The 24,223-nt window shown below is 56.4% G+C and overlaps 1 protein-coding gene across 1 annotated transcript in view; it reads left to right on the top strand.

Moving 5' to 3' along the window:
• The window catches only part of PASK (PAS domain containing serine/threonine kinase), a 37,473-nt gene extending 13,994 nt beyond the window's left edge, over positions 1–23,479 (top strand). Inside the window, exons 7-19 of the mRNA XM_034655579.1 lie at positions 1,377–1,637; positions 3,694–3,862; positions 5,624–5,780; positions 8,829–8,836; positions 9,006–10,208; positions 11,092–11,273; positions 11,666–11,833; positions 15,456–15,581; positions 15,697–15,831; positions 18,599–18,798; positions 20,936–21,069; positions 22,150–22,296; positions 22,912–23,479. Coding sequence (XP_034511470.1) covers positions 1,377–1,637; positions 3,694–3,862; positions 5,624–5,780; positions 8,829–8,836; positions 9,006–10,208; positions 11,092–11,273; positions 11,666–11,833; positions 15,456–15,581; positions 15,697–15,831; positions 18,599–18,798; positions 20,936–21,069; positions 22,150–22,296; positions 22,912–23,021 — 3,000 coding nt within the window. The 3' untranslated portion in view covers positions 23,022–23,479. The remainder of the gene's footprint in view (positions 1–1,376; positions 1,638–3,693; positions 3,863–5,623; positions 5,781–8,828; positions 8,837–9,005; positions 10,209–11,091; positions 11,274–11,665; positions 11,834–15,455; positions 15,582–15,696; positions 15,832–18,598; positions 18,799–20,935; positions 21,070–22,149; positions 22,297–22,911) is intronic.
• The last annotated feature ends 744 nt before the right edge of the window (positions 23,480–24,223 follow it).

Here is a 24,223-nt window from a genome sequence, read left to right as displayed (position 1 = left end):
TATGCGTCCTTCACACAAATGACCCTCATTGCGGTGAAGTCAACTGATGTCACACCCCAGTGATCTGCAGTGTCTGCCTGGACGCTTGATTTTTGCCTAACGTCCCCTCTGCTGCTGCAAGAAATCCGAGATGCTTTGGGCATGTCCGTGGGCATTCCCGGGCTCTCTGGCCAGTCAGGTTAAGAGCTGAACCCTGTGAGCTGGTTTGCCGCTGTTCTCAAGCTTCCAGCTCAATTGGAGCCCTCACGCCACCCCCAGTCCTTATTGTCTCTGTGTCCTTTTTTCTGTCCCCAAGCTGGTGGGAGCGTCCGTGGGCACAGCCACGTTGGGAGCCTGTGTGGCAGCATCTGCTTCTTGCGAACACAGGCAAACCTCAGACCCACCCCTCGGAGAGAAGTGTGTGCCAGAAGGCACGCGTGAGCGCGTTCTCAGCAGCACATTTGTGATAGCCTCCAGCGGGGGCCCCCGACACCCCAGCAGCAAGCAGAGACTGGTGCTGCACCCCTTGTTCCTTGTAGGGCCCTCTGGGACCTGGGGCCTCGCCTGCAGCCTTGGTGTGGGGAGCCTGGTGTCTCCGAGTTCTGCCCCTGCTTGGGGCGCAGCGCTGGGGGAGTGGAAGCCCCCCTGCTTTCAGGGCCACGCCCACAACACGGGCCCCATCAGATCTCCTTTCTCCGAGGGTTGACCCTAAAAGGGGCAGGTGGAGTTGGGTGAGGGGATAGACACACAACCCTGGGCTGGTGGGCCATCTCGAAACCCAAATGGAGCACACTCCCAAGGCCTTTGGTTAAGATGCGGCTTTGGTCAAGATTTACTTGAAACTGGATACATTCCGAGTGTTTAAGGCAGGGAAACAGGGCAAGGATGTGGTTTTGTGGATGATAGAGGTGCTGAGAAGTACAGATGGAGGACAGTCTGCAACAGCAGGAAGCAGCTGGCCCTCAGGCTGGAGGACAGAGGACAGAGTGAGCAGTGGGGGCCATCTGTGGAGGTGGGACCCTGGGGTTCCTGGTGGTCCGAGGCAGAGAGTGGGGAGAAACCTGCCGGCCCTCCCTCCCTGTGGGGTTGGCGCAGACGTGAGTCCAGTCCTTGTGCGTTTCTTGGTTGCCCTGGTATCTGCTGCCCTCAGGCCTTTCTGGAGTGGGGGGCAGCTGCTAGACTGTGGTGCCCTTGCCCCCAGACACAGCTCCTGGTCAGGGCTCTGCTTTCCTTGGGGCAGAGGTGGGGTGCAGGAAGATTGGAACAGTGTAGGGGTTGAGGTGTTCTGGGCTTGCTCCCCATGATGTGTGGACGGGTTCAAGTCTAAAGCTGCAAGGACTCAAAGTTTGGACCACATGAGATGCTGCTGCCAGCTCTGTGGTGTGTGTTTCTTTCAGAATCTCAAGATTCAGAGGTCTGTTGGGAGAGCCAGAGATGGCACCACCTTCCCTCTGAGCTTAAAACTGAAGTCTGAGTCCAGTAGCGAGATGGTGGAAGACAGCAGCGCAGTCTCCGAGTGGGGTTACTCGGCATCCGTCTGGGTGTTCTCCACCATCAGCGGCCTCATCACCCTCCTGCCCGACGGGACCATCTACGGCATCAACCACAGCTTTGCGCTGATGCTGTTTGGTTACGGGAAGACGGAGCTCCTGGGCAAGGTGGGCCCTCCCTGGGTGACCAGCCTGCGCTCCCCTGCAGGGGACCGGTCCATTTTCACAGTGAGGACGTGTGGTTGTCATAGGCCTTGTACGTCCATGTCCGCTGGCCTGGCCCACTGGCTTTCCCTGGGACCTGCTGGGCACTGTTCTCCCAAGCGGCTCTCATTTCTCTGGACCCCACGCTGAGCGCTCAGTGACCTCCGGGACCATCTCCAGAGCCTTGTCCCCATGTGCTGTCCCAGGAGAGGGAGGGGCTGTTTCCTCGAACCCTGTCCTGAACGAGGTCTGGTCAAAGTTATTGGACGAGGGTGTATGTCACAGCTGTGCACCCAGAGGTCGGGGCTTGTCCATACGTCCTCTGTCCTGGGCACCATCCTGGGCGGCCTGTCGTGCGGTCAGGGTCAGAGGAAGTTGTCTCTATAAACGTCTTCCTTGGCTTGAGCTTTCTCTGAGTTTCTTGCACATGGGGTGGAGGTCTCTGCACAGGGAGAGCCAGGCCTGTCAGGGATGCCCACTGCCCCGTTTTCATCTGGCACTGTGCTGAGCCGTGTCTGTTGCTGCAGACCACCAGAAGCTTGGGGCCTCGGACATGACCATCTTGTATTTAGATCACAAACTGGCTGTTTGGGCCGAGCTTAGCAGGATGGCTCATTCTGCTCCATGTAGAATCAGCTGGGCTGGTGTCCTCCCAAGGCACGTCTGCTCATGGGTCTGGCTGGCTGGGACAGTGGCTGGTGTCACTTGATGGCTGAGCTCCAAGGGCAGTTGAGCATCTCAGGCAGCTGTGGCATGCTCTTCCTCAGATGGTTCCAGAGTCCTCCTGGGTCCTGGGACAGGGACACAGGCCCCCTGCTCAATGGCAGGAGGGTCACGGGGGAAGGAGAGGCTCCTCCTAGTGGTGCATCGATTTTGATGTCCAGCGGTCCCAGTGTCTGTGCGCCTGGCTGGCCTGGAGCCTTGGAAGCTGCAGCCTTTCCCTAAAGACCTTGTTCTCCAGGAGTTCTGCAAATGGTGGGAGGGAGTCCCCTCTTGTCATTCTCAGTGGGGCTGACCCCAGACCCAGTGACAGTCAGCCAGAGGTTTAACCTCTTTTGAGGCTCCAAAAACGGGTCCCTCTGTGTCTTCTAATAGAAATGTTAAGGAGAATGGGGCGCCTGGGTGGCTCAGTTGGTTAAGCGACTGCCTTCGGCTCAGGTCATGATCCTGGAGTCCCAGGATCGAGTCCCGCATCGGGCTCCCTGCTCAGCAAGGAGTCTGCTTCTCCCTCTGACCCTTCCCCCACTCGTGCTCTCTCTCTCCCTCAAATAAATAAATAAAATCTTAAAAAAAAAAAAAAAGGAATGTTAAGGAGCAAGTAAGCTAGAATTTAGTTAACTGAAGGCAAACTCAGTTTGATTGAAGTTAACGAAAACGCACTTAGTATGATATTTGGACAGGTGATTCCTGCAGGAATGTTGAGGGCATTTGGTCCTGTTAGGGAGTGTGTGTGGGGTGGAGGCACCCTGCCTCTGAGGTTAGACTGTGTTCCGGATTCACACGGCTGTGGGCACCCGTCTGGGAGCAGGGGTTGATGTGGGTTCAGAGAAAGCCTGTGTCCTTGCAGCTTTGAGCCTGAGACCCTAGTGCTGAGGCCATAGCCAGCACAACGAAGGCACCTGCTGGACCCCAGGGGCCAATTTCATGCACCCAAGGTCCTTTTGTCCTTATGCTGGGCCCCTGTCACTCCCTGCCAGCCACGTGAGGTGGAGTTTGCAAATGTGGCTTTCAGGTGTCAGGGCAACATGGGGCAAAGGCCTGACATCTGCTTGGAAGACACAGAGGTGCTGGTGTAACTAGCTTCGGAGTTGTTGATTTTGTCTTTTTCATAAGAAGAAGGAGGAAAAAATCATGAATTCCATGTTGGGTGTCAAAGGGGGTTTGTGGTGAAAAGGAATACAACCTGGAGTCTTTCCGAACCTTGTCCAGAGACTTGCTCATATTGTTTTCATTCTCTCCCCAGATTAGATGGGCGGATGGTCCGTGGTCCAGGTTCTGAAGTGTCACTTTTGCTTTCTAGAATATCACTTTCCTGATCCCCAGCTTCTTCCACTACATGGGCCTTGCGCGTGACAGTTCTTTACCGCTGCCCAACCTGGCCGACTGCTTGGATATTGGCAACCAGAGTGGGCCTGGGAAGACAAGTGTGGGCCCCCAGCAGGGCCGGAACCTGGCTGGCACAGCCACGGGTAAGCCCAGCCTCCCACTCACAGGTGCACAGTTCCATGCCTCCAAGGGAGGTGGGGAGGGCTCAGGACCCGGGTGTGCTGGGCGGGGTGGAGAACGGAAGCGAGTCGCTGCTGGGCTGTCGTGGGTTGGATGTCCTCTGTCCCTTGTGGGCCTTCGTGTTCCCAGGGGATGGGACACATAGGCAAGCATAGAGAGGGTCCCGGGGGATTTCTCGTCACCATGTACCGGATCTAGGACAGAAATAGCTTATGGGCAGTCTTTGCATGGTAGATCTGTGTAGCTGTGCGGAGCCCATCAGAGTGACCCCTAAGTTAAGTAGTCCTAGCCACATTTGCTAGTCATGATTAGCCCCTGTACTTTTAATTGAGCATTTTGTGGTGCTTCAAGTCCCCACGACGCGAACATCGTAGGGGACAGTGTGGGCACATGGCTCCTGCCCTGAAGGGTCCCACTGTGGCTTTGGGGCACCTGGGAGCATAGGACTGCAGACCCCGTGCCTGTGCTCCTGGGAAGGCACTGGGGCCTCCTGGTAGCCCCCTTGGTGCTCACGTTTCCGTGGATAAGGAACCAGGAGGAGCTGCTCCCTGGTTCTGCCTCGGGAGCGCTCCCAGCTTGTGGGCCCCCTCTCTGCCAGTGCCCACTCCCTGGGCTGTGCCTTTGCTGCACGTCCAGCCAGGCTGACAGGGTGCGGTCCCCGTGGGAGGGGCTGGAGGAAGTGAAACAGGGCCACTGGGTGCACCAGGCGATCGCGTGTCTCCAGGGCGCTCTCCCGTGACCCTGTCGGAGGGTGGTGCTGCTGGGATGCCACCGCACGGGGCAGGCTCAGGGCACCCTTGGAACACGTGGCTTACATGCTGTCACTGCAGGATGGACTTGCTGTTTGAATGAACACATGTGGGTGTAACACAGTCCCCGAGGGGGAAGCGGGGCCATGCGGGGTCTGATCTGTAACTGGACAGTGCTCAGTTTCCTGGGCTCTGTGGGAGATTTGTTCGGCACCGGGCCCCACACCCAAGGCTGGGAGGGTGGCCATGCTCCATGGGTTGCTTTTGGGGCATTAGAGGTTAGATTGCAACATTTCATTAAATTAATTAATTATTTCCCCAAAGATTTCATTTATTTGAGAGAGAGGGAGTGCACGCGCATGAGCTGGGGGAGGGGCAGAGAGACAAGCTGACTCTCCGCTGAGGAGAAAGCCCAACATGGGCCTGTTCCAGGACCCCGAGACACACAGGGACGGGCTGGAAGTATAGGTGACCAGCTCTCAGGAGGAAGAGCAGAGCAGGGGGAGGATGTGGGAGGGCCTGGGAGGGCCCCTTGTTAAGGTGACTTTTAGTGAAGCACCAGAGCAGGCAGGAGTGGCATTCCAGGGACAGGGAGGAGTTCCAGGTGTGACAGGGAGACCAGAGGGCTCTGCCCCAGAGGCCCCTGGGGAGAGCAGCAGGAGCTAGGTCCAGGCCCGTGGGAGTCACGGCAGGGACTGTGGTTTTTACCTGGAGCTCATGGGAGACAAAGGGACTGCTCCAGCTCTGGTGTTGGTGGGATGCTGAGGGCAGGGCCCAGGACACAGCAGCAGGGGGACCAGGGGCCGCCGGCCCGACAGCTCACTGCAGGGTGGCGAGAGGCAGTTGGTCTGGGACACGCCGCGGACATGGGCTTGCTGGAGTTGCTAAGGTCATTGCTCACGAGTCATGGGTAGGGGAGGAGACTCGTTCAGCTTGTGCGCTACGGATGGGAACAGTCTCTTCTGTTGCCGCTAGATCCAAGGGCTAACAGCGCACTTGTTGGAGACCACGTTTTGCCACGAGGGGAGACCCTAGAGCCAGTGGGAAGCCAAGAAGACTTCGCCGGCACACAGGCCCAAGCAGACGCTGGAGGCCGCCTCCCTTCTTCCCTCCTGGGTCTGCCCACCCCAGGGTAAGTCCTCTGTGGGAGGCATGGGGTGCTGAAGCTAAAGGCCGGCGGGGGGCAGCGAAGGAGCCCCTAGTGGTGGCGCTCATAGCTCACAGCCGTTGAACGCCACTGGGCGCCGCGGCAGCCGCCCGGGGACAGTCCCAGTCCGTAGATGAGGAAACGTGTAGGTAGGTTCCCGAAACTGACAGAAGCCTAATGTTCTCATTTTAAAAATCATTTCTATCTGTTCTCTTTGTGTATTTTTGAATCACAAAGCATTCTGTCGAGAGTGGGGCAAGCTCACGTTAGAAAATGTGGAAAGTATAGGGGAGCAGGAATGGAAGCTCATTGCTTATCCCTGGTTGGGTATCGTAGCCCGTTGTACGCAGCATTTTGGTGGTTTTCAACTAGTTTTCTTTTTTAAAAATCTCTGATGCCCAGCTCACACTAACCTGCCACCCATGGTCCTTTTTACTTGCGCCCTCGCTGCCCTGGGGTAGGACGGAGGTCAGAGGTACCTGTCCTTGAACTTGACCTAGGCGGTTCCTTATTTCTGGTTCCTTTTGCTCATTGTTTTGTTTGTAAGATTTATCCACATTGTTATGTTTTTCAGTTTCCTTGAAATTATTTAAAAAATATACAATACCTGGATATGTGGTTTTTTTTAAGTACAGCAGAGTGATGGTAAAAAGCGAAAGTCCCCGAGCTTGGCTCCCTCTGCCCCCGCCAGCCGTGGTGCCCTGCCTGACCGTGTCCCTGCTCCCCTGCCCCCCAAATCAAAGGGTGCATCCTGCACGTCCGTGTGCGCTTGTGGGCAGCTGCTTTTGCTCCTGTAGCACACGTAGGATCACACCGTGCGCGCTGTCCTGAATGTGCGTGCGTCACCTCCTCTCCAGCGTGTGGCTTACGGCTTTATGTGGATGTTTGCCTGCTGACAGGCGTTACGGTGCTTTCCTGCCATTCGCGTAGACTCCCTGGCTTGCCGCTCCTTCCCCATGGCGTGAGCTCTCTGTGCTGCATGCCTGTCTGCGGAGGAGGGGGGTCCTGCCCCCTGCCCCAAGGGTGCTCACTGCTGCAAGGCATGGGGCTGGGGGTCCTGGTGGGGGCTCCTGTGTGCTGCGCCCCGACCGCCGCTCTGTGCCCTGTGGTGTACTTGCTGGGACGAGGTTGTGCAACAGGAAGTCCCACCAGATGAGCGGATTCCCCCTTCCTCTCCAACGGGGCGCGGTAAGCTCAAGTTCTCGCACCTGCTCCCGTGTCTGTCAGAGGCCCCGGTCCTGGGGCTCCCCCGTCAGCGCGCAATCACTCCCGCATTCATTCACTCCCTCATTCAGTCACACTCGCATGTTCGCTCACGGGCTCACTCACTCACTCATGTACTCGTTCATTCACTTCTTCCTTCACTCCCTCCCTCCCTCATTCATTCTTTCAGTCCCATGCTCATTCCCTCACTCTCTCCCTCGCTCACTCATCACTCCCTCAGCCGACATCGCGGAAGACTTGAAGGCTCGTCCCTGAGACGTGTACTTTAGCAGCAGGGGAGCTGCCTCAGTACACCTAGTGGGACTGGGAGGTGGGAAGGCAGGTCAGAAGCAGGACGTAGGGAGTGTCTTGTGTCCAGGGGGCTGGGGTAGCGCTGGCTCCCAGTTCTTCCCCGGTTCTCCCACGAGCCTTACTGTTTGTAGCCAGTTGGTAATGAAGCCAAATGGATTGTTAGATTGTAGGTCAGGTGTTGTGACCTTGAGTGAAGCACCCCTGAGACAAGCTGGTGGGGGTCTCAGGTCCCCATGGCGCCTCTGCTTGGGCAGTTGAGTAGCAGGGAGGAGGTGGGAGGAGAGGACCCTCCCCTGTACTCAAAGTCTTTCCCAGAAGCCTACTTATCGCTTCTTCTCTTTACCGTGGCCAGAATTTAGTGACACTGTGACACCTGGCTGCTGGGGAGATGTGGGAATGGGATGCAGGGGCAGTGTCGCCCTTGGCCTGACCCCACACACCCGCATTGAAGGCATTGTCTTACCCTGCCCTGGGGCCTGACTCCACGTGCCCACCTCTGAGGGGGTGGCTGTACTGCTTAGAAAGGGGAGTGAGAGCTTTCTGCCTCATCTTCCCACCTTGCAGAGGACGTGTTGTCCCCTGGGGGCTGGTACAGGGCTGGTCATTTGCTGGCGTGGCGTGGGGTGAATGGATGGAGTTAGGTATAGTGAGAGATATAGATGATTTTTGCCTGACCTCTACATGCCCTTGTCCCACCCCTCAGTTTCCCCAGAAAACCGCTGCTGCCGCTCAGGGCCCAGCTCACAGCTCCGTCCTCTGCATGCGTTGAGCCTGACCGTGTGTTGGGTCCTTCTCCCATGTGCGTCTTCACAAACCTCTGGTCACCAGTACCTCTGCCCCCAGCGAGGCTGAGCACAGCCACGCTCTGTTGGTCTCGGCACTGGCATCAGGCCCGGGGCTGACCCCAGGCAGGAGCTCAGCGGCCTCTGTCGTGTGGGGCCACTGCGGCCAGGCCCGCTGCAGGGGAGGGAGTCTCCACCTGGGGGCCTGGGCTCTGCGATTGCCCTTCGGCTCTGAGGTGGCCTCGACGTCAGTGGCCTCCATGCTAAGCACGCTTGTAGGCTTGTGTCCCAGTCAGCCCCCGCCCCCATGAGGCCTTGCCCTCGTGGCCCCTTCTTCTTGTGCTGGCCTCTTCCCATCGGCTGTGACCTCTGATGGCATTTGTAGCCAGTCACATGTCACCATTGCATGGTGCACAGAACGCACGATCTCTTTTCTTCTGCAACCCCCCAGTCACCTTGTGGGTAGGCCGAGGCCGGCTGCACAGCTGTCGGGGAGCCCTGACACTCACTGTGAAATGAGAATGCTGACCAAAGCCCTGAGCGCGTGGTCCTGGGTGCTCGGTGCTATCCAGCTGTGCTAGATCATTGCTAAATGACGATTTATCTGTGAATTGGTCATAGTTTATGGTGTTAAATGCTTTGTCCTTGTCTCTAATAGAGGGGGATCCATGGGACCTCTCCTTTTGATTCTTCTGCGGCCCATAAGTAACTACATCATCCATGTTATAATTCTCAGGGTAGACAGTCCCAGAGGGAAGCCCGCCAGCCCAGGAATGGTCATCACCCGAGGACCAGCCAGACATCCCAGAGGGAAGCCTGCCAGCCCAGGAATGGTCATCACCCGAGGACCAGCCAGACGTCCCAGAGGGAAGCCCGCCAGCCCAGGAATGGTCATCACCCGAGGACCAGCGAGACATCCCAGAGGGAAGCCCGCCAGCCCAGGAATGGTCATCACCCGAGGACCAGCTGAGTACTCTCTTGGAGAAGGAGGAACCTGCAGCCCCAGAGAGCCTCAGACAGGACCTCGTGGGAGCAAGCGGGTCTGACCCAGTGGACACACGGATGTCTGCTTCCCGTGAAGGATCTGAGGACAGGAGCAGGCACACTGAAATGTGCGGCCTGTATCAGGAGTGGACAAGCTTGAGTAATGCCCGCAATTCAAACCGTCGGGCTGAGTCCATCAAGCCCAAGCCCCATGCCACAGGCCAGCCGGCAGGGGAGGGCCCCCTGATGCCCTGTCCTGGATATGGGGGTGAGCACAGCACGCCGTCAGGAAGCCCCCCCGGGACAGCACAGCTCCCGTTCTCGACGCCTACCCTGGATGAGCCGTGGGTGGCGGTGGAGAATGACCGAGAGGAGCTACAGACCTGCTTAATTAAGGAGCAGCTGTCCAAGTTGAGCCTCATGGGACCCCGGGGTGGCTCTTACACTGAGCTGGCCCCAGCGGAGCATCCCCGAGGCTCTGCCCCCGTGTCCTTGTGCGGCCCGGGAAGCAGAGGCCGGTGCCGCCGTGCGGGCAGCTCCTCAGCCTACTATGCTCTGGCCACAGACCTCCCTGGTGTCCTGGGTGCCGTGCAGGCCCAGGAGGCTGATGGGAATTCATTTTCCTGGAACCTCAAGGAACTCTTTTTCAATGAACGGACAGATCGAACTTCTTCCAGCTGTTCCTGCACCGCGTCCGAGCTTGCGGGGTCGCCGTCTGCTTCGCTGGCCGGCTCTGATGTAGATGTGAGTGGTCTGCACGGGCGGAGATCAGATGTTCTAGATGACCGAGAACTGTTGCTCCTGACCGGCACTTACTTCGATCTTGGGGAGGCCCGGCAGTTTCACGAGAGCCGTCTGGGGCCCGATCAAGCAGAGCCCTCCGAGACGGGTCTGGTGTCCTCAGAACACTATGAAGTGAGTGGCAGAGAGAGCCCAGCCTGCGTCCTTCCCACGTCAGGGGCCGGCCCCGTAGATGCGTGCCCATCAGAGGAGCCCAGGCTGAGTTTCCAGGTCACTTCCACGCCTGTGAGAGGGGACAGCTTGGTGACACCTGGGCCCGTCCGCGTGCAGCAGGAGATCCAGGAGGGGACCTACGCCGGCAGCTGCTACCACCGGGACGGAGCGCAGCTGAGTATGTGCCTGGCGACTGTGCCCTGGAGCCCCCTGGGAGGCTGCCGCCAGAGCACGGCATGGCTGGCCACGCCGTGCTCTGGCGGCAGCAGGGCCTTCCTTGTCCTGGTTTAATGGGGCTGCCACCCCTGCCCCCTTCCTGAATAGTTTTGGCAGGGATGTTAGGGTTCTATAGTGATAGGTCATCTCTTGAAAATTAGGGTTATAAGTGCCCGTGCCTGGGAAAAGTGCAGCCTGAGTTCCCAGCTGCCCCTGTGTCCCTCCTTGGAGGCCACTGCAAGCACCGTGGTCACCGGGGCAGCCCCTCGTGTGCTGCTTGGGGTTCAGGCTGCTGTGCTGTCGGGTACACTCTGCTCCAGAAGGGGCGTCAGGATCAGGCCCCTTCACTTGCCCCTTGGAGTTGATTATCTTTGTGGTCCTTTTCTCTGTATTTTCCTCACTTCTTACCAGATCTGTGTCACGTTAGCCAGTTGTATCCTTACTACTGATTTCGGGGTGTTGGTTACTGAGGCTTTCCCCCAAACTTCAAAAGTTATGCAAGTAATATATGTTATCTGTAGAAATACTAGAAAATGCCAACAAAAAGAACATACCGTCACCTGTAAATGCCCCCAACAGATAACCCCACTTATTTGGCTCATACCTTGGAGGCTGTGCAAACGCACGCCTGCAGGCATGTGAAAGTGTGCCTTGTACGGACGTCCACGTGTGTGGTTGTGGTCGAGGCCGTGCACGTTCCTGGCAGCCGGGGCAGGAACAGAGCAGGGTTGGGGGTGGCGCTGAATGCAGGTTTCCAGGCTTTTCCCCTGTCCGCGTGTGGGAGCTCTGGGGAATGTGCCTCCTCTGCCGTGACGCCATCGTGCTGACCTCACCTCTCGCTCCAGGTGTGCAGTTTGAGGTGAAGCGGGTGGAGCTCCAGGGCTCCGCGACCCTGTTCTGCTGCTGGCTCGTGAAAGACCTGCTGCACAGCCACCAGGACTCGGCCACGCGGACCCGCCTGCTCCTGGCCAGCCTGCCCAGCTCCAGCCACTCCATGCTCGAGCTTTCTGGATCCAGCGTGGGGGAGGTGCGGCTCTGCGCTCAGCTCCTGCCTTGTACCCGCCTCACGGTGTGGGAAGGGATCCTGCCTGGCCTTTCTCTCTTTCTTTCTGCTTCCTCTGGGATGGGAGGGGGGTCCGTCTGGGGCTTTTTCACCCTGCCTGCTGGTATTGTGGGTAAGTCTGAAGCCACACGTGGGATTTTAAACCTGAGTCTGCCCCACGAGCAGGGTAGGGTCTTGGCATGTGTGCCAGTTTGGGCGGAAATGGAGAGGACTTCTCACCCCAGCCCCCAGGGCACGGGAGGAGCGGGGTGCAGTGGTGTGCGGTACGGGACGGAACCAATGACACGAGTCTGCTTGCTGTCCCCTTTTTTCCTTTGGTCATGTGAAGCCTCTCAGTCCTTGCATTTCATCCACAGATGCTCAGAAGCAAACCCTGGTTTGAGGAGCCCCCCAAGGCTGTGGAGCTGGAGGGGCTGGCGGCCTGCGAGGGCGCATACTCCCACAAGTACAGCACGCTGAGCCCGCTGGGCAGTGGGGCCTTTGGCTTCGTCTGGACTGCAGTGGACAAGAAAGCCAACAAGGAGGTACTGTGGCTCTTGGGCCACGTTCAGTAGTCGGGGCCCTGCCCAGATGCAGCTGTGGCCTCAGTGCCTTTGCATCTCAACTCCACGATTGCCGTGACAGAGGAGTCCTCTGTGTAGCACGGAGCACACGGTCCAGCCCGCGTGGGCCAGTGGCTCTGGAGGGCTGTCCGGGCCGGCCGTCCTGCTCGCCACTTCAGGGGCGCACTGGGCTTCACACCACGTCCTTTCACTCAGAGGCTGCTGTTGGGGGGTGATTGGCAGGTTGAGACCTTGCTGCCCTCCCCACTCCTGCTGGGATTGTATTTGTAATTGAGCATTTTGTGATTTGAGGGAATCAACGTGGTGACAGCCCTGCTTGTCCCTGCAAATACCGTGACACTACCCAGGTGTCCCCGTGCTGCCTGCTGAGTTCCGGAGGGCTGTGCACATGTGGGTCCTTTGGCCACTGTGGGGTCTCATCACTTACTGCTGGCCTTTACCATCCGTGTGTTGGCATTAACACATCACATGCCTGTGCCACTCTTCTCGGCTCTAACATGTTTTCAGTCGGTCCTTCGATGTCCTAGGTGAGTGGCTGTTCTCCTGCAGGGAAGCCAGCTCTGTCTCTCCTTCTCTGTGGTCTGTAGCCTGCCGGCCTCTGGGACCCGCAGGGCCGTGTTCAGGAGCAGGGGTGCTACTGGCTCTCCTGCCGGTCATTGTCAGTCACTGCAGCTCCTTTCTGTTCTTTTTTTTTTATTATTAAAGATTTTATTTATTTATTTGAGAGGGGGGCGGAGAGAGAGAGAGAGCACAAGCAGGGAGGAGGGGCAGAGGAAGTGGAGAAACAGATTCCCTGCTGAGTGGGGAGCCTGATGCGGGACTCAATCCCAGGACCCTGGGATCATGATCTGAGCTGAAGGCAGATGCTCCCCTGACTGAGCCCCCCAGGTGCCCCCATTCTGTTCTCGATGGAGACCTTCTGCTGGGGTACTTCATTTTATTTTCAGCTCACTGAAATTTTTCTGGAGGAATGAGTGTTGAGTTCTATCAGATGTCTTTTTAGCATCTGTTGAGATGATCAGAGTCTCGTTTCCTTTATTAATATAACGGATAACACCAATCAACTTATATCCGTAGAACCAAACCCTTGGTTATAATATTCTTTTAATGCACTGCTGAATTTGGTTTGCTAATATTTTTACTTGGGATATTTTTTCATTTCTGTTTTGTGCATCGGTTTTCTTCCTTTCTTTTCATGTCGAAGTCGCAGAAGGCCCGCAGAGTCGGCGGCGTGCTTGTGTGTCAGTCATACGGCACTCGTCTGTGGTGGTTTGTGTTCCCTCGGCTGCCCGAATTCTTGTGTCCACCCTTTCTTGTCTTTGCTAGACTTGTCAAAGAATTGTCTGCTTTATTCATCAAACATTTGTACTTTCTGCAAGTCAGTTTGGCTATATTTCCAGTGTATTGGGTTGACCGTGGGTGGTTGGGCTGTTACCGAACCGGGCACCTCCAGGGCGCGTCTTCTGAGCCCACGGTGGGCGCCTTCCGGAGGCCGTGGCCAGGCTGCTCCTGCTGTCACGGGTTCATAGGGGTTTAATTCTTAAGGTTCTGTTGCTGTTTCTAATCTCCGTGAGGTGGGTCTCGTTCTTGGTTGAGTCAGGAACCCGACAGGCTACGGGGTTTCTGTAGACCGCTAGACCTAGAGGAAGAAGAAGCCAGGGGCTCGTCTCTTCTCTTCGTTCAAAAGGAAACACGAGTCTTTTTGCGTCTCAGAGCACAGAGATGCCAACTTCAGTGTTACCAGGCCCACATATGATTCCGGAAGGCAGCCCGTTAGAGCATGGCCCCGTGAGGGGGAGGCCACCGTCGGGGGACGAGCGTGGTTGTGGAGTCTCCGTCCGCAAGGCAGTTAGTGGCACTGCCGTGTTCACAAAGTGGCTCTGGTGATCCACGACCTGGGTGTCTTTCCAAGTGCTTAGTTAGATCTTGACGTTTCTCTCAGCATATTCTGTGGTTTTCAGTGAGAGAGTCTTGCCCGTTGTTTCTGAAATCTGCAGTATTTCCATATCTGGTTTCTTTTCTTTCTTGTGTCTAGTTTTCATTTGCTGGAATACTGGTTACTGACAGACGTGTGGGTGTCGCATGTCGCGTCCTTACACGTGTTCTGACTGGTTTGCTTCCCCCACGTGTTAATGGCGACCTGCGCGCTTTCTCTCCTAGTGCATGAGCCTGGCTCTGTGTCCTCTAGCGTGCTTTTGAAGAGCAACCTGATGGTTTTTCTTTCTGAATTCTTTTAATCTTTGGACTTCAGAAATTTCCCCGGGATGTATTTCTGTGTGCATGTGTTCTTTATTCTTGCTTGATGCTTGGTAAGACTTTGACCTGAATATTTAAAGCTTTCTTTACCTTAAGAGAACTCATCCTCTTGTTCTGCTAACCCTTTCCCTTCTTCCTTGCTCTGTACTTTCCCCTGAAGCCCCTGTAGCTGGGTTGGAGTGCGTGGCAGCAGCCTTCCTTCTCACCTCCCTGAACCCTGCAGTGGGACGGGCCGCAGGCTCTCTGCCTCCAGCTGCAGCCTCTGCGTCTCACCACCAGGCTGTGCTCCTGGGCGCCAGGATGTCGGCTTTGCTTCCCTCATCCTCTTGCCTGCCCTCACGTGTCTCCTCTGGCCTGTGCAATCACGGGCCGTCTCTTCACACGATCTTCAGGATTTGAGCACTTGTCATTGTTGATGGCTGGCGCTAAGCCATCACCTTTTTCTCGTGGTCACTGTGAGGCCTGACTGGGTGCTGCCGACGCTGCTCCCTGCCCCTCCTGCCTCTGCGCTGGCCGACCGCACTGCCACCCCCGTGCTGCCTGCCGGGCCTCCCGCCCGTGCGTGCTCCCCTCCCACTGCCCCCTGCCCCTCCGGCGGGCCCCACTTCCCTGCTTGCCCGATCCACAGTGCACGCTGTGTGTTGGCTGTCCCCCCGCAGACGATGTGCTCATCAGACGGGGCTCGTGGGTCATCTTGTGGGGTCTCCAGCTGAAGCGTGGGCGGACCTGGCCTGCAGGCCCTGCTCACCGTGTGCCCCTTGGCCACGTGCCCGGCTGTCCCCAACAGCAAGCGCTCTGCTGAGTGACTTACCGTGCTCATCTCCCTGATGCACGGCGTCTCCGCCCTGTGACACTCCCGGTCCTCCCAGGCAGCGATGCATTTCTCTTGTGTTGGCCTGTGTCCGTCGGTCTGGCTGGGCTCCCCTTAGCTCCCAGCCGATGTGGGTGACGGCTTTGGTCTGTGTTTTCCAGTTGCCAGGCCTCCTCTTTCATTTGCTCTGTCAGGGCACCAGTCCTCCGCTGTGAAATGGGGGTGACACGGTTGATGGGGAGCACCTGCTCCAAGATCTCTGGCCCAGTTCGTGGCCCCTCCACCGTGCCCTTCTTCCACCTTCTCAGCCTTGCCAGCCAGCTGCCACTGCCCCTCTCTGTTCCTCGTGCTGTGTTTGGGGGTGGGGGGGCAGTCCTGGGTTTCTTCTCTCCTGTCCCTGGGGTTCAGGGCAGGCACACGTGGGGGTTGTGTCTGCTGAGTCAGCAGCGGGCGCCACGTTCAATGGGATGCCAGGGGCACCCTGGCAATTATGTCTCCCCTCTGTCTTCCTCGTAGGTGGTGGTGAAGTTTATTAAGAAGGAGAAGGTTTTGGAGGATTGTTGGATCGAGGATCCCAAACTTGGAAAAGTTACTTTAGAGATTGCAATTCTGTCCAGGGTGGACCATGCCAATATCATCAAGGTGGAGTTCCATTTCCTGTTTAGTGGTGCCCTGACGTCACTCACGTGAAAAGTTGTTGAATATGTTGTCCTGAAGGCGTGTCAGCGGGCCCAGACCTGACTTTGTCTTTTCCTAGGTGTTGGATGTATTTGAAAACCAAGCGTTCTTTCAGCTTGTGATGGAGAAGCACGGCTCCGGCCTGGACCTCTTTGCATTCATTGACCGCCATCCCAGCCTTGACGAGCCCCTGGCGAGTTACATCTTCCGACAAGTGAGCCAGCCAGAGCCATGCTGGGGGGATTGTGGGCTAGGACATGGGGCCTGAGGCTGCAGACGTGCGTGGTTCACACCGACTTCTCTCTGTGAGCTAGGATCTAGCCTTCAGATTTTGGATTTTATGGAGTAAGATATATATTAAGATGCACGTGGGAGGCCAGATGCCATCCTGGACTGATGAGGGAAGTATGTTTAATGATTGAAGTTTATTTCTATTCATACAGTATCCACACCAGTTGTAAAACTTAGCCAACAAAGCTGTCAGGTGAGGCTTTGAAGCCTGTGCATCTGATCTGAGCCCTCGTCTCCCAGCAGGAAACCATTGCTAATCTGGGCACAGGGGTCATTACAGGGCTGACGAGGGGAGGCTGTTGGGGTTAAATCAGAGGAGCCTCTAAGGCACTATGTGTGGCATGGTGTCCTGCCCATGGTAAGTACTCAATAGATGGTGGCTGTCCAGCTAACTGAAGTCATCAGTGAAGATTGAGATTCTGGCAGTCTCGTCTTACAGTATTTATTTTGGTCTCTTTCATGTCTCTTTATGTGTTGATCTTGTCCGTTGTTGGAATGGGAGAGTGATCAGCAAAATCGAAAGGCATCCTGGGAGGCAGAGAGGTTGGGGTGGGGTGGAGAGGAGACAGTCATTCCTGTTTTGAGTTTTAAGAGAAGGTGGTGGTTTCATCCTAGACTATTCCTAGCTCCCTGGCGACAATGGAGAAATACCTGGAAAGGGGATATGAACTGTTCCCAGATTTGCTCAGCATTTGTTTCCTGGTGAGGACTTGATGTCTAATGCCAGTTTCCATAAGTTGACATATCTTACTCAGAGCTGTAAGTTCCCAGAAGTTATTGGATTTCTGATATTAAGTCTCTCAGGCACCTACCTGTAAGTTCCAGGCATCGTGGTTCTTGCTCAGACTGTCCCCTCTCTCGCTCTTACCGTGTTGCCCGATTACACCCGTCTACTGTAACGCATGGCAAACATTTGTTTCTGAAATGTGCACGGCAAGCAGACCATATGCTGCTGTATCTCAGTTGTTAATGCTGGGGCCATTGATCTGCTAATGACAGCGTCCCACACTGTATGATTTTGCAGGGGTGTCTACAGCCCCTCTGTGGATTTACGTACGTAAGAGCTATTATGTGTAAGTAGGGGTTCACGGGCTTATAGAAAATGCCATCACACGCCAGTGTGTCTGTGAACGGTGCCGGGTGCCAGAGACCAGGGCTCGGCTCCTGCGCCTGAGGCCCTCACAGACCAGCTCTCCTGTGCAGTGAGGGCAGCGGAGGGGCTGTGGGAGGACGGGCTTCGCTGCCTGGGCCCGGGTTCTCTTCAGACCTTTGTGGTGAATCTGCTGCCAATTAGTAACCCTCCACGAGACGTTCCCTGTTCAGATGGATACAGGCTTTCTGTTCCCAGCGGGCTGGCACACATGCGTGCACGTGTGTGTATGCACATGCACATGGATGTCTCCGTGAGTTTGTGCACATACCTGTGAGTGTGTGAGTGTGCACATGTGTGCATCTGTGCGCAAGCATGGCTGTGTGGAACTGTGTATAGATCAGCATATTTTTGCATGTATGTGCATATAAATATGTATTTAATTACTAGTTGTAAGTTAATGAATTGGGCACAGTTGACCCCCCATAACTATAGCCTCTGATTCAAGGGTATTCCTTTGTAAATATAAAATCGTCTGTAATCATGATGACTCTGTCCATGAAGACACTATGTTGATTGGTGTAATTGCTGTCCAAATTGTGAATGCAGTCAGAAATTTTACTAATCTTACTTAAACTTCACCTAGAGCTTCCTTCTGTTCATCTCTGTCATCAGAAGTGTGGTGTAGGCTTCTCCGGGTCGGGGCAGACAGCTCACTGCAGTCACTGTTCCCTTCCAGAGTGGAGACCGTTGCACTTGGCTTGCCGGAACACAGGCCATTTCCAGGGGAATTACTTTATGTGCACATGGATGAGAGTCCCGCGCACGTTGGGGCCAGTGTGGCTGATGCCCGGGGCTGCCCTCTGAGAAGCTGCTAGAGCCCTGAGGTGGCGGTTTGGAGACTTGGCCTCCGCTCTCGGCTCTGCCCCTAACCGCAGCGTGAACTCTGGTCGAGGCACTTTCCTTGCGTGTGAGCCGCAGGTGTCGCACTCAGTCTTTCTCTAGGGCCGCCTCCCATTTCACGCCCACGCCACGCTCATTAAAGTGCCCACCACGTGTCTTTGTAGCTTCTGCTCATGGTCGGTCTGCCCTTCCTCCCGAGATTGTCACGCTGTGTTTTGAGCGGTGAGTGACTGTCTGCTGGGAGGCCTTGTCCATAGCACACAGAGAGCACCTGAGAATCACGTATTTGTGCTGGGGGACAAGTGCGGTGTTCGTGAGAGGGCACGAAGTGTCGGTCACACCAGACGAAGTCCTGTTTCACAGCCAACGGTAGTGTGTCGTGTACTTACCAGTGTGCTGACTGTCTATCGCTAACGATGAGAATGATGACATTTTAAAGAAGAATCCCGTATTGGGGCTGCTGCCGGCAGGTGTAGCTGGCCGGCCACCCCGAGCACCCTGCCTGGACCTGTGTCACCCCCGCTGAGCTGGATTTTGGGTCTGCGGCGTCCTAGGTTCTGTCCGGCCACTAGTTCATTAGGAATTAGACGAGGTGTTTTTTCTTTGTTGTTTTGTCTTGTTTTCGAGTTGGTCCTTATTTTAAACATGTGTTTTACTTGAACTGCTTTCTTAAGAAGTCCCTGTGGCCCGATTGCAGCTGGTGTCGGCAGTGGGTTACCTGCGCTCGCAGAGCATCATTCACCGGGACATCAAGGACGAGAACATCGTGATTGCGGAGGACTTCACCATCAAGCTGATCGACTTCGGCTCCGCCGCCTACTTGGAGAAGGGCAGGCTGTTTCACACGTTCTGTGGGACGATCGAGTACTGTGCACCCGAAGTCCTCATGGGAAACCCGTACGTACGGCGCTATGGCCTGACCTCGCGTCTTCCATCGGGCCCCCGGGGCCGCTCGTGGTTTAGGTGGGAAAACGGTTTCTGCTTGTGCCTCTTTGTGACAGGGCTGTAGAGTGATGACCTATGTCTTGTTCCTAGGTGGGCCGGCAGGCAAAGCGAGGTGGGTTAAGGGAAGGTGGGCCATGGCCGCCGTGGTTTATTGTGTTACATCCTCAGCTTTTCTGTGTGTTTGGAGTTTTATGTAATTAGAGGTTGAGAACAAGACGAGAGATCAAGCTAAGAGTCCCAAACCTGAGACCCTTCAAGTAGGTGGCGAGGGTTTCTCTTCAGTTGGGTTTAGTCATTGTGATGAGAGGCACGATAGTCAATGCCAGCCACAGGTGGCCAGGCCGGCCTACGCGACATCCAGCAGAGAAAGCGCTGGTGCGGAGGACCCGTGTCGGCTCGGGGCCTGGCCGGGCCTCCTGTTCCTACCGAGGGGGACGGTGTGTCCCTGCCCCAGAGCCTGTGGCCTGCAGGGGGACCTGGGCAGCGCTGAGACAGTATGAAATATTGAGCGAGGGTCGTCCAGGAAGGGCCTTGGATTTCTTTGAAGATGCAATTTGGTCACCCTGGTGCCCCCAGCGTGCTGTTGGCTGCTGTCTCGTCCTGTGGTGGCCACTGGAGTTGGAGGGGGCTGCATGTCCTGTCCACGGGACCCTGACATGTGCTCTGGGGCTTGTCTGCCCCCCACCCCACCTCCTGTACCCCTGCTGGGAAGCGCCCACAGGCGAGTGCAGGGCGATGGTGTACCTCATTGCTGCTCAGGGACCTCTGGCCTTGCCCAGGGTGTCCCCACCTTCTCCTGGAGCCCCTCCCTGCACCGTTCCTGCTCCCTCCTCCCCCCAGCCCCCATCTCACTGCGCCAGTGGGTTTCTGGGCTGATTCTAGACCCCTGCTTGGAACTCGGCTTCCTCCCTCGTTGTTTTTGTGTCCTTCTACTCCAGGAGACAGCAGACTGTGGCCCTTGACCAAACCTGGCCCCCCACTGGACTTTATAAATAAAGTGTTATTGGAACACAGCCTTGTTTGTTGGCTTATGTGGCATCTGTGGCTGCTTTAGTGCTGCCATGGCAGAGTGTGGTTGTGGCGACAGAGGTCACGCGGCCCACAAGCCTAAAGTGTTTCTGTCTGGTGCTTTACAGAAACAGTGTGCTGTCACTGTTGGACTTTATCGGATTTTTCTGTTTACTCTCCCGCGTTCTTGAAATCTGTCTTTCTAAAACAACACAAAAACAAAAAGTGTTGAATGGGATTTTCTCACCCTGGCTTGTGCAGTCTGTCATCCCGCACTTCCCTGACGTCTGTCCTCCTGACCCCTCCCGGCGCCCAGGGCCCCCCCGTCCTGGTCTTCTGCCTCCTGATGTCCTGGACCCTTTCGTTGCTCACCAGTGTCTCTCGGCCATGTTGTCCGACTCCGTGGTCTGGCAAAGCTGCAGCTTCCCGTCTTTGCTGTCTGGGCCAGAGCTGAGTGACCAGCGGCTCCAGGGACAGCTTGGCCACAGCTCCAGGCCTTCTGTGTAAAGGGTGCGGTTTCTTAGGCCAGCTGTGGGGTTTTGGGTTGGACACATAAAATGCCTGGCAGAGCGCTGGCATCTCACAGGGGCTGATCAATGGAAGCTGGGTGAGGTCTGTTCTTCCAACGACAAAACATGGCAACGGGGCACCACCATTTTCCCCCGGCCTGCTGCCCGGTTGGCCCAGCCTGGACCCCTCCGCTTCCTCCTTCACCCTCCCTAGGTCGCTGCTGTCACCTTGGCCCTCCTTCCACTCCTGTGTGGACTGGAGCCTCCACTCTGTCTGCTCTGCTCTCCACCTCTTCCAGGAGGCCCCCCATCAGGAGGCACTCTGCTCTCACACACCCTCTTAGATGGCAGTGGGCATCTCTTAGCTGCCTGGACATGAAGTCTTGCCCCCCCACCTCCCACCCCGGGTGTGTGGCTGGAGCATAGCATGGCTGGCTGGGCCAGAGGTGCTGGAGTGGAGGGCGTAGTCGAGGAGGGCCGCAGGACATACTGGGGGCCACTGTCAGGGGCCGCATGTGGGATGGGTCAAGCCCCAGCAGGCCCCGAATGCTGCCACCACCTCCCCCTTGCAGGTACAAGGGGCCGGAGCTGGAGATGTGGTCGCTGGGGGTCACGCTGTACACACTGATCTTTGAGGAGAACCCCTTCTGTGAGCTGGAGGAGACCATGGAGGCCATGATCCACCCCCCGTACCTGGTGTCAGAAGGTGAGGGCGCCCGGTCCCCGCATCGAGCACAGCGACTCTGTCCGTGCTGACAGCCTCATTGCTTTCTTTCCATTCGTCAGACACTGATTTTAACAGAAGGGTAACCTGAATGTGACTAAACCCTCAAGATAATTTTTTTAAAATATTTTATTTACTTATTTATTTATTTGAGAGAGAGCGAGAGAAAGTGCGTGAGCGCAAGTCGGGGGAGCAGTAGGCAGAGGGAGAAGCAGACTCCTCACTGAGCAGGGAGCCCAACATGGGGCTCGATCCCAGGACCCCAGGATCATAACCTGAGCTGAAGGCAGACGCTTCACCAACTGAGCCACCCAGGTGCCCTGGTCTCTCTTCTTCTTACAAGGGCACTAATCATGGGGCCTTACCATCATGACCTCATGTGACCCTGGTCACCTCCCAGGTGCCACTGGGGGTTAGGGCTTCACCGTAGGGGTGGGGGAGGTGTGGACACAGTTTGGTCCGTAGTGGCCTAAAAGAGCATTTTTAGAGCGTTGCTAAGGTTCTGGGTTCCCGTGAACCATGCTGCTTTTAGTGTGCGGTTCGCCCACAGAGCCATTCCACACATCCTCTCACTAGATTCTCAGACTTCCTCTGGGGTGTGAGGCTTAGAGCAGTCTGTTGAGGAGACACCCACATTGTTACAGGAAATGGGACCCAAATCTAGATCAGAGGCTAGAGCTCTTGTCAGAGTCCGTGCTTCCTTCTGTGGGGACGATGCAGGGCTTGCCTGCGGCCGCCTCCCTCCGCTCCCATCACGTGAACCCCGTGTCACTCGAGGGGGGCTGTGTATGGCCAGAGCCCCGAGAGCAGGCTGAGCTCTGGAAGCTCCACATGTAGGTTACGTGAGCGGGGTGGGTCCTGAACCCCAGAACCCAGAACCCCAGAACCCAGAACCCCAGGTTCTTGTCACACAGAGGTCCCGGGCCACTTCGTGCCCCATCAGAGGTGCTCACGGCAGGCAGACCCATTACCCACAGTTTTGAGACCCGTTCCACTCGAACTCAGCCTGGACCCACCATCGGTCCTCTGGCCACATGCCCAGGTGGGTCTTTCTGCCTCCAGATCTCATGGAACTCATGTCTGGGCTGCTGCAACCTGTCCCCGAGCAGCGGACCACCCTGGAGAAGCTGGTGGCAGACCCCTGGGTGACACAGCCCGTGAATCTTGCTAACTACACCTGGGATGAGGTGTGTCGCGTCAACAAGCCAGGTGAGAGGCATGACCTGTGTGCCAAGAAGGTAAGGAGGTTCCCCAGGCTGCCTCCCTGGGTCTGGGGAGGAGGAGGCTTCCTCCTCCATGCTGTCCTGGACAGAAATGTCAGGGCCGGTAGCTGGCTTGTCCCCTGTGGAACAAATGGGGCTTGATTCTGTTCCAGAGGCCTCTGAACACCACTGGGGCCTTCGAAGGCGGGAGAGCACCCAGGGGAGCCCCTGACAAGGTGGCACCCACAGGAGGGGCGGGGGGCAGAGGGTTTGAGGGCAGCCGGCGGTGGCTTGAGCCAGCTGAAGGGGAGGGTAAGGCTGCAGATGGCGAGTGGGGTGCTCTGGGGGGGATCCAGGGACCCTGGCTCTTCCCATGAGGCTCCTGGTACAGAGCTGGGCGGCAGCAGCACAGGGCGTCTGCTTCTCCTTGCGACCACACTGGCGTTGGCGGCCTCAGGCGGGGACCCCCTGCAGCACCTCTGCAGGGGCTGGGGACACCGCACCCGTGCAGGGGGTTCTCAGCGGTCCCGCTGGTGTCTTCTGTTCCTAGGAATTTTACCAGAGAGAAGCAAGCGTCTTAGGATCTTGTGTTAACACCTGATACAATGTCTTCTTTCTTCAGAAAGCGGAGCTCTGTCCGGTGTGAGCCTGGAGACAGAAAGCAGGTGTACCAGGGAAGTGGCCTGGGCTCTGGAGCCCTGCGGGGCCTTGTGCCCCCGGGGAGGGCCCTGACAGCGAACTCCAGCTCCTCACTGCGCTTCCTCACTCTCTCGGGATCGAGTTGTTTTCGGGCCCCATCCAGTCAAAGGAAGTAAATTCTCAAGCCTTAGGCCCACTTCACCTTCTAAAAACTCCTATGCATGTTTGAGAAATGCTGGAACAAAAGCCAGTGGTGCTATAAGGTTTTTAGGTTTATAAATAGACTTGGAATTCACTTTTCACTTGACCTTGGAAAAGCATACTGGTGTTTGGTTGGATTTTGTATTGTTAAAGGGCTTTTACTTGTGAATTTCAGAGTCTTTAACCTTTCTGATTTTGTGTATACGCATGAGGGTTTCTTTCCTCTGACTTGACCTGTGCTCATCTGATGTGTAGAGTTTGGAGCACTGGTTACCCAAATGGCCAGACTATTTCATTACCTTATTTTTTTGAACATTTCCAAATTAAAGCAATTTTGTAGTGAACCATGATCCTGACTTGGACTGTCTGAATTCTTCCACAATGTGAAGTGGGAAGCATTTCATTTCTTTACTTTTATGTTTGTGCGCCTTCACTTGCCCCAGCTGGAGAGGGGCTCAGCCTCCCATCGGTTTGGGGGTCCTCCGGAGCCCCACAGCTTGCTCAGCCTAAGGAGGCTGGGCGGGGGCCAGCTGTTGTCAAGCACTTCCCTTCTCCCCTGCACACCGCTCCAGCCCCCCCCACCATTTGTCTAGGCCCTGCTGTCCACCCAGACACCCTCCCAGCACTCCCGACATCCAGCCCCAGCCCCACGTCTGCAATGGGCATCCAGCCTGCTTCCCATCTGGTTCAGTTGCCAGGGGGTCTCTCACACACTTAGATGGCTCCTCCCCTCCAGGCTCCAGCCCACCCCCTCTGAAGCAGAATCAGGGAGCTCAGACAACACGTGCAAAGCAGCCTTTATTTGATTTGTGTTGGAGGGGAGGGAGTGGTTAGGAGTAAGAGGGAAACCTTTCATTCTTTGCTAAGATGGCAAGAAGAAAAGAGAAAAACCTGAGACATTCCACCCCCTTCCACCACCTCATCACTTTCTGCAGGTTGAAGGCTCCTCCCGCTGAGTCCTCAGGAAGATACTCAGGGGTCACGCGGCTCTTTCAGTATCTTAGGACACCGGATAGCAGCTGAGTTTATTCTCAACCCGAGGATAGTGGGTATTGCCATCGCCTTCCCTTAGACAGTGCGGCGGGGTCCCTGCC

The sequence above is a fragment of the Ailuropoda melanoleuca genome, chromosome 2 (genome assembly GCF_002007445.2).
Source record: "Ailuropoda melanoleuca isolate Jingjing chromosome 2, ASM200744v2, whole genome shotgun sequence".
Taxonomy (NCBI): domain Eukaryota; kingdom Metazoa; phylum Chordata; class Mammalia; order Carnivora; family Ursidae; genus Ailuropoda; species Ailuropoda melanoleuca.
This window is presented reverse-complemented; position numbering and strand designations above follow the sequence as displayed.